At 41.6% G+C, this 14,477-nt stretch overlaps 1 protein-coding gene across 2 annotated transcripts; it reads right to left on the minus strand.

Annotated features, from left to right (window-relative positions):
* Positions 1–446: 446 nt before the first annotated feature.
* Positions 447–14,077, minus strand: CMTM6 (CKLF like MARVEL transmembrane domain containing 6). 2 transcript variants are annotated; one of them, XR_012774235.1, is made up of 5 exons: positions 13,842–14,077; positions 7,641–7,817; positions 6,625–6,723; positions 4,896–5,108; positions 449–3,650 (listed from the first exon to the last, which is right to left on the minus strand). XR_012774235.1 is itself a non-coding variant. In XM_075493209.1 (4 exons), the coding sequence occupies exons 1-4, from the start codon at positions 13,962–13,964 to the stop codon at positions 4,959–4,961; spliced, it is 549 nt and encodes a 182-aa protein (XP_075349324.1). In that variant the 5' UTR covers positions 13,965–14,076; the 3' UTR covers positions 447–4,958. The 2 variants fall into 2 exon arrangements, 1 of the variants encoding a protein (XP_075349324.1); XM_075493209.1 differs by having other exon boundaries at positions 447–5,108; positions 13,842–14,076.
* Positions 14,078–14,477: the final 400 nt, after the last annotated feature.

The following is a 14,477-nucleotide window of genomic DNA, read 5'->3' on the forward strand; positions in this document are numbered from 1 at the left end:
ATTATTTTCAGCTCCAACTAATCAAGACAACAGGAAAGCAGCACTTGAATTACGCTTGTCACAGTAACCTATAGACTATGGTAGGTGTAAAGGCTATTGCAAACTAGTTTGGTTGGACCCTGTGTTATGAGGCAATACTGACCTTTATCAGACCTTTCCTCCTGGAAACTTGCAGTGAGAATATCCAGCTTTGCAAGTTGGACCCTCTTCCCCAGTGACAGGCAAACACAATGCAAGCTCCTTCCTCAAAACCAGGAACAAAGAATGATGTTATTTCCTACAGTGGGCTCTGGGAGAACTACATAGCGGCACCAAATCATTGCAGCAGAAACGAGAAACGCTTAAGTTATTTACTAATATTTTATTTAAAAAATGATTACAAAATATTTAGAAAGTTCTTGAGACCAAAAAAGCATAATACATTAAAAAAAGACCACAGGTTTATAATGGAAAAAATATTTAAGCATTTCAAAATTACTTAAATGGAAATTCAAGGCAACACTGGCAACAAAGCTGTATAAAATTTTCTTTATATATATATATATAAAACTACTGTATTATCATCCTGATTTAATAATCCTTAAAAAGTCACTTAAATTCTCAAAAGTATTAAAAGTGATAGATAGTTCTGAACAGCATAAAATTTAATATCTAGAGATCTGCTTATGTTTACAGCAATAGACTAGACCAAAGATGAATTTCCATCTTAAAGGCACTACCAGCATCTTGATTTGTTACAATTTTATATAACCTTTCAAAAATTTCACAAAATATTTATTTCCCTTCAGTGTAGAAAGCTTGGTATTTTATTGCACAAATTTGAACGAGGATCACCATGACGGCCATTATGCAAAAACATCTTGTGCAGAGCTCCAAGAACTGTGTGAGATAGCTCACTGCTTTTTCAAGTTGGAGGGTGCAAAGGTAGAACTCCATTGTAATAGACCACAAGCCTTCCCGGCTATTTTCAAGCACAGAGCGCAAGCAGTACGGCACAATTCCTTCACGTATTTAGAACCCAAAGGGCACTGGTAGCATTGCGATTTTAATGTGGGCTGAACGCTGAACACAAAAATTAACATTCCCAATCTACATAATGCACGTGGCAGAGTTTCAGAGCAGAAACTCACAGTCCAGCCACTTAACAAGACCTCACATGTCCTGGAGAATCCTCTGCACTGATTCTCAAGGCACTGTAAACAAAGCCTGAAAGTGGGTGCAGAGCCTTTAAGTATTTTTTGGACGGGCTCAACTGGAAAAGACAAAAGCTTTTAATGTGTCTGAGCAGGCTCGCAACACCACTGCCAAGCACCGTGGTGAAGAAGGGAGAAGACAATCCCCAGGCAGATGTACTGGGCCAGTTGCTTCTTTCCACAGGTTTTACTACCGGTTAAGATTGTAGGGAGATGGTTACTCCGCAAACAGATGAAGACATTTAAGACAGTTGCTTGTAACAGCACTTCTGCCAGAGTTCCCACCACTCTCCTGAACAATCCCTAATCCACTTCAGTCAAAATCAGCCAACTTAATGTACGCAATTTAAATAGCTCATTTAAATAAAGCAGGCTGATTTCATCAGAAGCAGGCTGGGAAACAAGCAGACCGCTCTGCTGACAGAGCACGGGAGGGGTAAGAGCCATCCAGCCACACGCACAGAGCTCCTGCAAAAACAGATGTTTAATCCAGCTCCAACGCCATTTGCTGGGATCAGTCTAATTAAAAGACAAGACACTCAAAGCCTGGATCCGACACCAGAAGCATCAAAGGGGGCATGTCAAGACTGCAGGAGACCAGTCTGCTCAGCCATGGCAGCAAGGAAGTCTCTCCCCCACCTAGCCTGTCAGGGCAGAGGAGCTAGGAGGAACACACATCTGCCCCTTTATCTTAGGAAGCTGATAAAGCAGTTATGGAAACGACCTCACAGAAGCAGAGACCAGCATACCCACCAGCAAACCTGCTTTTCAACTATTTTAAAACAGAACAAAAAGAACACCTCGTACTTAGAAGCCTAGGATTAATAGTACCACCATGCAGAAACTGCTTGGTTAGCCAACAACTGGTTTGGAAGCAACAATTTAGCAATTGCCTTAAACCTACAACCAATATGTGACTTCTCTGCTTGTAGCATTTAACTACTACGTGACAGATTAATGCCAGCTAAACAGTGTCTGGAATGGAGCAGTATGCATTGCTGTGAAAACAGCAGGACTCTTCCTATTAGTAAGCTCCTGTGCCATATGGGAAAACAACTAACCGGTGTCCCAAAGACAACCATTTGTCGTTTTCATTAGCTGACGGCAATGCTTGCATCCCTTTCAGTCAGAAATGGAATCTGATCCTCAAATCTATACATGGATCAGTCAGTTGGTGAGAGAATGGGTACAAACTACTTACTTGGAACAGCTAAAATGAAAATGAAAAACATGTCAAAACCCCCTCACTCTAACAACCCAAAACAGGCCAGGGATGCCAGCATGTATGTAGTAGGAGAATCCATCAAACCATTCTGCAAAGGTCAGCAGTATTTGTTTCAAAAGGCTTAATAGTCAGATCATGGGAGTCAGGAGATCTCAGTCAGAGCCACCTTCTTCTGACACCAACTCCTTGTGGCACCTTTTCATAAAAATATCTTGCTCTGTATTTCAGTTTCTCTGTGAATATCAGTGTTAGATATCATAGATAGGGAGGCCAAGGCAGAGAGATGACTTTACAGATCCTTTTCGTTACCAGTATCTCCAATTCAGGAACAGACACCAATAACAAAGCACTTAAGTGGGGAAAAGCCTACAGAACAAGCAACAAAAACCCAGAACTCTTCATATATTTTCAAGCTGAGAAAAATTACAAGAAAAATTACCTCAAGATAAAAGTCCCATCATGGTGCTGCATTGCTTAATAAATATCAGCAGCACAGTGTTACTCTTACACTATATTTACAGCTTTTAATTATAGATCAAGATTTAGAGACTACAGACATTTTGATGTGAAAACAAATTCAATAGAATCCTGGGCAATAAAAAACCAAAAAACTCCCTTAGAATGTTAATCATAGATATGGACACAATCCTCAAAGTAAGACACTGCAAATCATACCAGAGATATTTCTCATTAAGGGAAGTTTCATATCACCAGTAACGCTGCTTGTAAACAAAACATCTCTAATCTACCCAGTTTTCAGAGAGAGCTACAGCAAGCTCTGTACACTGAGGCTGAGATCAGGTTTTAGTGCAAATGGACACTAATAAATACAAGAAAAAAAAGCCAGTCCAAAGAGCATTTCTTCTTCACAAAGCAGGACATCCTATGAAAGAAAGTATTTTATGCATGGCTCAAACCAAGCTACAGCTTAAACTTGATGCTTCACACAACCTGTCAAAATTTTACATCCTCCAAGCACAGTTTAGTGTTAGGCTTAAGTCTCGAAGCTTAGAGAGAGAACATCACTAACTCACGTTCATGAGAAAGTGGCAGCACTGGAAAAAAAACTTTGACCTTCTTTTACAGTCCTTTGTCTTACAACAGCTTCCTCATCCTTTTCCAAATACAGCTCACTCAGACAATTTCTGGAGGGCTTAGTCTCAATGCTGCCACAACAGGTTACAGGACTATAAATTTGTCAGACTAGGATACTGATGAAATGGAGTTAATGCCTGGAAGACACAGCAAATGTCATGAGCGCTCAAACAAGAATTGTTTTTGCATAATTAGCTTTTTCTCATTTGCTTTGGTATTTTGGAACATCTCCTGGCTTACAGCAATTTGCCCTGCTTTTGAAGGCTTTCCTCTTAAGTGAGGTCTAGCAGTCTTGCTTCTACCTTAGACATCTGAAAAATGCCTTTTCACCACTTCATTTCTTTTACAGCCATGAACATCTGGTCTGATATGTCTGTCCCTTGTGCGATAAGTGTTGCATCAGTAGTGTTTCTTGCAGTCCTACAGCCTGTCGCTTTTACAAGGGTACAAGTGCTTATTTATCTGTTTACCAGCTGACCTAGTCAGTAGCAAGAAGTCTCAAGCTAGCGCCATATTTATAAACAAAGAAAATGGTGGGGTTCATAACCGTTCTGGCAAAATTTACTATTTACTATGCATAAACAAGCTGCATATGGTATTAACCTTGCAAGTAATATTCACTGGAATAGTACCAACGTGCTGTAATGTTTTTCCCACTGATGTTCAGATTGCCACTTTCTGGGTTACTTCATAAAAATATTTATTCTTCATCTTCTTCCTCTCACAGCTAGCTTTTCAAGTTTCTTCCTGCAACTTTTATAGCTTTTGAAACGATCTGAAAGAAGATTCTGGCATACAAGTCCAAACTCTGACGACCATGGGGTGCAAAACTGTCTCCTTAATATACCATTACATTACCCTCCCCATAAAAAACCCTTACACTCACTATTCCATTAAATTGATCTCCACAGCCAGAACTGAGACATATGAATAGTAAAAACAAAACAAAACCCCTTATGTAAGGATAAACATTTCTGTAAGGCTCCAATTAGGTATCCCTTTTACATTCACAGTTTGACCAGTAAGTACAAGAATGAATTCTGCTGCACTAATTTATAACTTGTAACAGAAGTATCCGGTCCATTTATACAGAAATTATCTTTAGGGTATAGCTCAGAATTTATGCATCACACATTAACCTTTATTAGTCACTTGTGTCAAAAATCAAATCAGCATATTGTTGTCCTTAAGTTATTCTATTTAGACACAAGTTTTTTTAGTGTATGTCACCTGCACAGGTGGCAGGACCAGTTATTAAGCAGGACCAGACCTTAGAAAATGATGCTTAAGATGCTGTTACTTGACCTAAGGATCTATAAAAATCTGTGATGATCAATGCGTACAAAATTGATCAGAAGGAAGAGACAGAAGTTGTTACCTACAGTGCACTGAAAGTTCATTTTAGTTTGCTCCATTCAAAAAACCAAAGAAATCATTCCAGAAAGTTAGCTTTGCTTATTCAGTGGCTGATTTTCTGTGGCACTCTGAGTGTTGCCAGGATTTTCAGAGCATCCATCTATGTTTTGTTTCCGACTGTGAAAATGGTCTGCAATAATTTCAGCTAAAAACGCACAACTTGCAAGAAATCCAAATGCCTGTGAAAGAAATAAATTATTTTAAAATGTACAAACATTAACAGTATTCTAACATTGTTTGGAGAGATTTGCTGGACTATTTACCTACGTTAATAATACTTATATATTAAGATTACAGTCCTTAAATCGGTGGTTCCATTTAAATTAGAAACAGATCAGAAATCATAATTCCAGCACATTTAATGCAAAAGTTTTTACAGTTCTCATTTTCTTAATCAAGCTTGAGCCATACAATATGTTCTAAACAGCCCTTAATAGTAAAAGTACATTCACTTGATTGCAAAAATTAGTTATTAAAGAAGCATGGCATTGGTGGTATAGCAGAGTATTTATCCAAGAGATGGCTGCTGATTCAAGGGACTAAGTGAAGAACAGTAACACATGGAAGTGAAGGGAGATAAGATCTGCAGAGCCTAAGCAAGTCCTTACTGGGTCAGCAAGGGCGGGCAAAATGACATTTTGTTAATGACATTTCATTATTAGTCATGGCAAGAGAGTGATAAGGAGAAGGTTGGTTTCAGCAGCTTCTTCTGAACAAGGAAACACATGCATTATTCTAACTTCTACCTAAATTTTACACAACTGGTTTGCCCTAAAGCAATTTGACACCAGTAAGTCTTAAATCACAATAGTTTTTGTTTTTCCAGCACCAGAAAAAAAAAACTGGAAGACTTTATACTCAACTATACCATTAGGTTTGAATATATCAACATCACAGAAGATGACTACACGAAAGTGCTTATCTCTAATAACTCATGCTACCTGTGGAACAGAATTATTTTGCTTTCTTTTCTAACTCATTTTTTCTCATTCAAGAATAAAATCAAAATGTGAATTTTTAAAATCACATATTCACAGTTCCAAGGTTATTATAAAGAAGTGCCAAATGAGTGAGGGATTACAACATCCACAGCATCCCAAAGCCTCTTCAGTGCCTTGCCCTGAGCCTCTTCAGTGTTCCCCGGGATATGCATGCCCTGTTGCTCTTCTAATTATTTCTGTCACTGAGGAAACTGCTGCTCTTATTGCAGCCTTTGCAAGTCAGCATTCTCCACATATGCTTTATAACGCCTAGCAAAAGACATGATTTCTTGCTGACTTTGTGAGAGGGTGGCGTTATCAAAGGACAATTGAGGAAAACAGTAGGCATTTCAGAGACAGGGTATCAGAGAACTGGGGAAGCTGTGAGAGAGGGCAACATCGAAGCAGTGACAGATGACAGGGAATAATATGGAGCCAAGGCAGTGAAGTCTGAGGAACGCAGAAGCAAGCCACAAATGCTGGGGAGCTGCAAGTGCACGCAGAGCTTTCCAGCAATCCTGAGGAATGCCTGCTCTTTGGATTTCCTATGGTAAGTTTCTGGAAGGTCTGAAATAGCTAATTCCTCCCGAAACATCATAATGCACTGAATTCTGTTCCCTGCAGTTTCTTCCCTGCAAATTGAGTGAGGTTTAGAGGGCAGAGAAATTAACATACTAGATAAATACAAAGTAAATTATGCAATTTTAAGACTTACACATGCAGCTCCTTCAACAACAGACCCGGAGCTGGTTGCAGCAAGCACTATTGACGCTAATAGAAAACAGACACCTATGATTAGCATGGCCCCAAAATTCTGCAAATAGAAAAAAAATGAATGTTATAGAATTGTAGATATGCAACCTGAAAAAGAACAAGCATCGTAACAGCAGCTGAGTTAACCTGCCAGTGAATTTATGCTTTGAAACTTTGATGCTAATAGGAGCTTCAGAAAATATATTTTACAGCTATATTCCAAACAACATTCAACATTATCAACTATTTAAAAGAGTCTGCATTACATACTCCCCTATTTTTGTCTTCTTTAAGTATTTAATGCATTTCATCTAACTTCTTTCACAATCAAATTCAGGCTCAGGTCAACCATGCTAGCATTATTCCCTATGTAAAACATCTAGGAAACCAGAAACCTGTTAAGTAAATGTATTCATTCAAATCTCTTACTACACTCCCTTATCTGTACCTTCATGTAAAAAAATACAGCTACTGTTTGCTCTGAAGACAAATGGGAAGGGACGATCATAAGACACTATAATACTCTTACTGACTTTACAGAGCAACTTTGTGCCACTGCTGGATCTTCTGAAATATAAAAGCATGAACTGTAACAAGTATGATTATTACCAAAAAGGAGGTAGGCTACACCCAGTAGGAAAACAGATAGGGTGAACAGGCAAGTTACAAGTATCATGCTGGCAGTAAACTGTGTTCCGTATACGTATGTACAGGTGATGACTACGCAGTAGTGTGAAAGCCTTTCACGCAGCCTAATACAAGTCCTAAAATCCTGCAGGTAACCGACATGACAATTTTTGAAAAGTTGTCAATATAAAAGGGATTCTCAAAGTTGACTCATTTTTTAACTATAAGCTACTTTAATCTACCCTTTAAATAGAGAAGAAAAGGAGATTCATTCTGCATAGCCTTTTTACTCCACAGTAGTCTTTAAGCACTTACAAGAAATGGTTTGTTTTTAAAAAAAGAATTCCTTACCACTGTCCGTACTTTGTCTTCCCCAAATGTTTCATATACATCAGTGCAATACACACACAGGATCAGGAGGCTGAAAAGAAAGGCACTGCAGCTTGTGAATTCAAAGAAGTAAAGTCCGCCACACTTGATACAATCCTCCACAATTTCTTCACAAATAACAGCCAGAAGAGAGAGAATCTGCAAACAAATAACATGCTTGAGTTGGATCAAGTCTCTACTGTCTTCAGCAGATAGATGTCTCTGATATGAACATTAATTAAGACAGCTGTACGGAAAATCCTCAATCTGCTACGAACCCTGTAAAATTCTGCACTATTTTCTTACAGGCAGAAATAATTACATAGTGACACAGTTTACACTTGCTGTTAAAGCTGGTCAATAATCTACACTCAGGTAAGCTGAGCACACACCGACAAATACAGGCTTCTTGATTTGACAGTCAAGACTCCTGATTTGTGGTTTTGTGCAATTGCCAGTTGGAAGCAGACAAGGCAGGCAGTGTGGTGAGCACACATCCCACTCAGAACAGGCAAAAATGCTATTGCTTACTACTTACAACTGCATGTAATTTTAAATGCACTTGGCTTCAGGGTGGAGGGGAAAATTGGATGGCATTGACAGTCAGCTACCTCTCTGAAAGTTTACAGCCGACATCACCTCCCTTGAAAAACTTCAGAGAAGGTGCACATAGCTAATAGCTCACGTGCTTATGATGCAGTAATGACAGAAGCTCAGCTGTACTTGTAGGAACCAAAACTTTAAACTATGTTTAAGCTATGTTGGACATTGTTTAATCTATGCAGAAGCTTATGTTCACCTTCCTGCCACATTATGTTTTGAGGAAAGAACAGGAGATAATTCCTGTACAGTCACCATACATCTGCTGCTGGATTTTGCATTTTATTGTACAAGACAGAATATTGCTTATTTAAATGTTCTCTCATTTTGGCCACTTCTTGCTAGTTTCCTTCATCCCATAAAGTTGACACAGGATCATAGATCCTTGTAGTAGGGAGTTCCCCAAATTAAAACAAAACCATTAGTAGGAATCAGACTTGGTCATAAAACTGAGACTGGTATAAGGATGATGACCCTATTTTTAATAACAGTATATGGGCAATAATGAGGTTGACAGTTCTTTAAAAAACAAATAAACCAAATTCTAAAATTCAGAATTGTTATTTTCCAGTTATGAGTAATTGCAGATGCTTCATCTGCACCTTATTCTTGGAAGACCACCACCAGCCTTCGGTTTCAGTTTTCTGATAGTAAAAATAAGAACAGCAATTTAGCACGTGGGAACTGTAAATTCCCCCCGCTATGCCAGACCTCAGAAGGGCACTTCAAAGCACCATGTTTTGAATATCCTGCAATCACCTAGAGTAAACAGGATCTCAGAAAGGGAAAACCCGAGCTGGGAAACTGCAGTATTACTATCAGGCCTCCACATACTTCCCTTCTCTCCTGCAGCAGCTGGCAAGGCAAACTTCTCAGCAGCCCTCGCACCTAGAAGTGACTACAATGGCTGTCCGAGGAATGTTTTGAACTCTGAATTTCCAATTAAGTTTTTTTTTTTTTTTGCATTTCAAAAGATTTACTTAAAGCTGCATCCAATGAATTTCCATTTCACATTTTTCACAAGGTCAGCTAAAGTGTGAGATACATTTTCATGTATAGTTCTAACTCTTTTTATCAGCACTGAAAACTGAATGCCATCACTTTCACCTGGGATGAAACAGAACAGAAAGGAAATAAACCTGCCCTTAAAAGAATTTATAAGCCCAGATAACTATAATATGGTCTATATAACTGAAAAAACCCTCTCTGTTGAGTGTACAAAGAAGTAGAAAAAAATCCCACTCAAAGAGTAGCTATAAAGGGTTCAGTGTCAAATAAATGAGATTTACAAAATGGAGTCCCATGTGGGACTTGTCCAAGTCAATATTCAATTTTCTATTAATAAGCTGAATAACAAAATAAAGTACACCATTAAAAACACTTTGGCTTGAAGAACTTTGATTAAAGTAGTGTATCAGCAGCATATTTATAAGCTGCCAGAGAGTTCTGCTTGGGTGTCTTAACTTGCTTCTTGATATCACTATGAGAAACAAAAGGCATTACTCTGTTGTCCTACTACAAAAAAAGAATAGTCTTAAATACCACTAAAAAAGTAGTTCCTAACATCAGTTTATATAGTTACAGCTATATAACATAGCAAGAAGTTTTTTCTACTATTAGCCAGAAGATTGTTGTCTCTATTATTCATCTGCATTTTAGTAACATCCCACTATTAGATACAGTATAAATACATGAGTTGCTTTAAACAAGCCAGGAGATTCCGCATTTCATTCAGTTTCCCGAGAACTGTTCTGCCAGAGATCCACCTTCATCCATCAGCATCAGTCCTTGGATGAGTGCAGACCTCTACAGGCTTACATGAAGCAGCCAAAGCTCCTTCTGTTTTGTTTTTGTATCTGCCTCCTCCACACCGATCCCATGGACGATCCCTAGCAGCCGATGCCTAGAATATCACTACTGCTTTTGTTTGAGCCGTCAATAACAAGTGGAGGGGGGCAGCTCAGTAGTTCCTCGTTTTCTTGAGAGCTAAACCTTCCAGACAGATTTTCTTTCACCCTGAAGCCCAGGGTAACACCTGAAGACAAAAGCAGGCAGCCACTGCCACCTTCCTTCCCTCTTGTCCAGAGCCCCGCACTGCTGCGGATGCAGTGCCAGCGCTGGCGGGCAGGCAGAGGTTAGCTGGCAGGTACGTCAGGGCACCGTTCAGAGCAAGCACGGGCTGCGGAGAGGTGCATGGGGACACACAGACAAGCTGGCACCAGGCTCGCTGGTTCCTGCAGGAAAATCCACACCTTGCCATATGCATCCACTGCTTGCTTTCCCGTGTGCTGTAAAGGGAAAAGCATTGCTGCAGATGCAGTTTTTAACTTTTTTTTTTTAATTATTAGTCCTATCTGTCTCTATGTACACCAGAAATTAAACATCTTTATCTGTCCCTTAGCAGCAAGAAGTTACTCATTGGTACTGACGTTACTGTTGGAAGTTTCTACACAAGTGTCAAGTTTCTAAAGTAGATTTAATAAGTGAAAGGCTACAAAAGAATGCTCCGAAAAAGAAATACGAACTAAATAAATAAATAATGAACTTTCCAACAGGCTTGTGAAAATGCTCAGCAGTGGTATTCCCAGTACAAAATCTTATAGTTCAGATAGGTACACTTATTAGTTCTGTAAGTCTCCACAATCAGGGCTGCTATAGGAAGTGAACAGCTCAGAAAAAGAGCAGATGTTTAAGACTGAATTACAATTTTCCTTTCCTAGTTAGGGCATTTTGGTTAAAGTCAAAAAATAGTTGATGACAAGTATTTCTGCTTGAGATAAGAATCCGTTTCTACCTCAATCTTGGCACAATATGCGCTGTGCCATTTACGTTTGTGCAGAATTTGAACCAGTCATGGACTAACAAAAACATTCCACCTATATCTATATTAAAAAAAAAAAAACAAACCCTAGAAACCCACGCAATAAGCATGCCTCCCAGCATCCTTTTGGCAGTTACATTTTCATTATTTCATTTGCCCCAAAAGCTTTAAAAAACAGTCTAAGATTACAATGTATGCTATTATTAATCAGAAGAAAAACATTTCTAAGGTCCAGAAACCAGTTTTCTCCAGAGGTGATTTCACAGAGTTTTGTAAAATACTTGATCACTTCTATAAAGAAGACAGCTGATTTTCTGAGTGCAATACCCTGTTTAGCAGTCCACACAAGCGATTATCAGTGTGCAATCCCGGTAACAACTCAGAATCACTATTGTAACACAAGCCTAATAGATGTTAATGACCATCACCACCACTGGCATTTCCAAAAATCAACATTTTCCAGCAAGAGAAATGTTCCTGTTTTGGGAGATACTGAAGCTTCCACCTTCAGTAATTTCTGGGGCTTGTTTAAAGTGTTTTGACCAAGAACTCCAAGATCTGTGCATTTTGGTGAAGAAAAACAAAAAGGGGGGGAAAAACTGTTGGAAAACAAAAAGGGGGGGGGGAAACTGTTGGAAAACAAAAAGGGGGGGGGAAAACTGTTGGAAAACAAAAAGGGGGGGGGAAAACTGTTGGAAATTAGGAGGGTGAATGACTATAATACCATTTTCTTTTTCCTCTTGTTGAAGGACAGGTACAGGCCATAAACCGCTAATTCTTTAGGAGCATATCAAGCAGCTATCCATCCTGTTTAGGAGAATCATAATTTTCCTTTTTCATACCTAGAAAGCTTTTTAAATAACGCCTCTGTTCAGGTAAACAGTTTAAGACTTTGGCACACCAGTAAATTTGCATATGTAATAGTTTATTTTAGTCGGTGAAACTACTTAAATAAATTATCTGCTTGTCTGGGAGCAACAGCCAGCAGATCTTACTTTATTAATCTCTAGTAGATGAAGTAAAAGTTTATGTCCTATTATATTTATTTAAAGCACTCTTGAGTGTGATTTTTTTTAAACAGTTTTAGGAAACATTATTTTTGACAGCATTACCATTACCAGCACTCAAGAATCTTATGTTTATGGTTGAAGGTTGAAGGGTTTTTTGACTGTGTGCGAGACAAAGTTTAAAAACTAAATGTCCTCTTTTCTGCAATGGTGAAGTAATGAGAAAGGCTTGGAAATCACCTACAACTCCCATGAGCATGAGACATCTGACTAAAAAGCCACTTTGTTGGCTGGAAAATGTACCCTGACGCACATTCACAGTCAGCTGCTCTTTCCCACTATTGGTTTCACTACCTCCCCGCCAGTACTTAAGAATGATGCTGCTTGCTGCTCGCGTCCTTATCAGCACAGTGGCACTGGTATGTTTTGGAAGAGCATATGGCCGAGCGCAGAACAAACAGGAGTCTGAATCAGGTGCCCAGCTGCTGAATGCATTCGGGAATAACATTATACGTAACAAAAACCAAGCAGAACATAAGCCTTTTATTTCCTGGTTGGCACAGGACTGTCCAACATGAACTGATGCGCTGCAATGTCTCATACAATAGGCCGCTATCAACACTGCATGTTTCTAGTGCAATTTTCTACCATGAGTCATGGGAGAAACGAGTCCTGATGTTAGCACAGACAGCTCAGCATGGTAAGCTTACAAATGGGATGCAGGGGTGGCAGGAGAGGGAGGTCCAGATCTGATGACCCAGCAAGCCCTTCCCAGTTCTACTGCCCTACCCCGAGGTTCAACGAAAGGCTTCTACCTCCCGTTTTCATCTCAGGTGGCCCTCAGAAGAAAATACTAGGTTTCCTGTGAGGTTTCCCTCTGATTTTAAACCGTAATGACAGCAGGCAGCTGAACCACGCTGGCTGCAGCACTGAACCTCGGCTGCATGACACACGCAACCATCAGATGTCAGCACCCGCTCCTGTGGAAAAGGAACAAGCCTGTTACTTCCCCACCATAAAATAATGTGAACCTGTAGAGATGACAGCATTGTAAGACACCACGTCTGCTTTCCACCTGAGTTACAAGTCTGCGCAGCTTTAGTGACCAGCAGCAAAGGTGGGCTTTGCCTCTAATATGTCTGAAGTCAGGCCTTCTAGTGGAGCAAGCCCTTTCCTGACCGACAGAAGTAATTCCCCTGAAGCCTGTGTACGGCCATCTCCGCCAGCCTGCACTTTGCCAGTGAAGAGTTTAATTTTTAAGCGGCGGGGGATTGTCCTAAAGCCGGAGGTCATGGTAACACGCTCATTTCTAGACCGAAGCCGCACTTTGGGCAAGCAGGGACACCTGTAAAGCACGCAGACGACAGTCGCTGACACGGCGGCAGCGGGCCCAGCCGGCGGCGCGGCGCCCGCTGCTCACCCCCACCCCGCCGCCGCCCCCCGGCCGGTCTCAGCCCCGCGCACCCGGGCGCGGCCACCTCGGTGGGACTTTCGGCCTCCCCACCCCGCTCCAGGCAGCCATTCTGCCAGGGGCTGCTCGCTCCGCGCAAGACCCGGCACGTCCCAAGCCACAGGGATGGGGGCGGACACGGCCGCCGCCTGTAGAGGCGTGCGGGCGGGCGGTCAGTCGGTCAGTCAGTCAGTCCGCAACCGGCCGCCCTGGCCTCGCGCGCCGCCGGCCGCACCCGCCGCGCTGAGGAGAGGAGAGGAGAGGAGAGGAGAGGAGAGGAGAGGAGAGGAGAGGACGGGACTCACCGCTTGGAGCGCCTTGGTCGGCAGCCGCCATCCCCGCAGGTGCCGCAGGGTGCAGCCGAAGGGGCGGCGGGGAAGCTTGGCCTGTGGCTCAGTGGTCTCGTTGTAGACAGCGCCGTTCTCCATGGCCGTGCCGATGCCGGCTGCCAGCTGGGAGAAGGCGAAAGCAAAAGGGCGGTGGTGGTGGGAGGGGCGGGGAAGGGAAGGGGAAGGAGAAGGCGGCGGCGGCGGCCCGCCTAGGCCCCGGCGCGACAAAGGCGCTTCCTGGAGCGGGCGCCATCGCTCCCCCCGGCGGCGGGGGCTGGGGACCGCGGCGGCAGTGCCAAGGGGCGGTCGCGCAGGGCTCGCCTCAGGCCTGGGGCTGTGCTCAGCTTTGTAAAGGGTGCTTACTAAGAAGAGATTACAAGATTATTTACTTTCCTGTTGTCACACGAGGTTACGGTATCAGAAGGATTTTTTAAGCCAAAACTTTTCCTGCTTACGTTCCTTGTTGTCAGTGAGGGAAAACAAACACTGATATCCCCCAGTCTCTACTAACAGACTTCCATACCTTTGCCCGGATCAACTTTTAAAAGAAGCTACAGCTTTTGGTGCCTACGTAAGAGTACATCGAGCCCATTGTATGTAAGCAAAGGTGTG

Source organism: Mycteria americana, chromosome 2, assembly GCF_035582795.1.
Source record: "Mycteria americana isolate JAX WOST 10 ecotype Jacksonville Zoo and Gardens chromosome 2, USCA_MyAme_1.0, whole genome shotgun sequence".
Classification (NCBI taxonomy): domain Eukaryota; kingdom Metazoa; phylum Chordata; class Aves; order Ciconiiformes; family Ciconiidae; genus Mycteria; species Mycteria americana.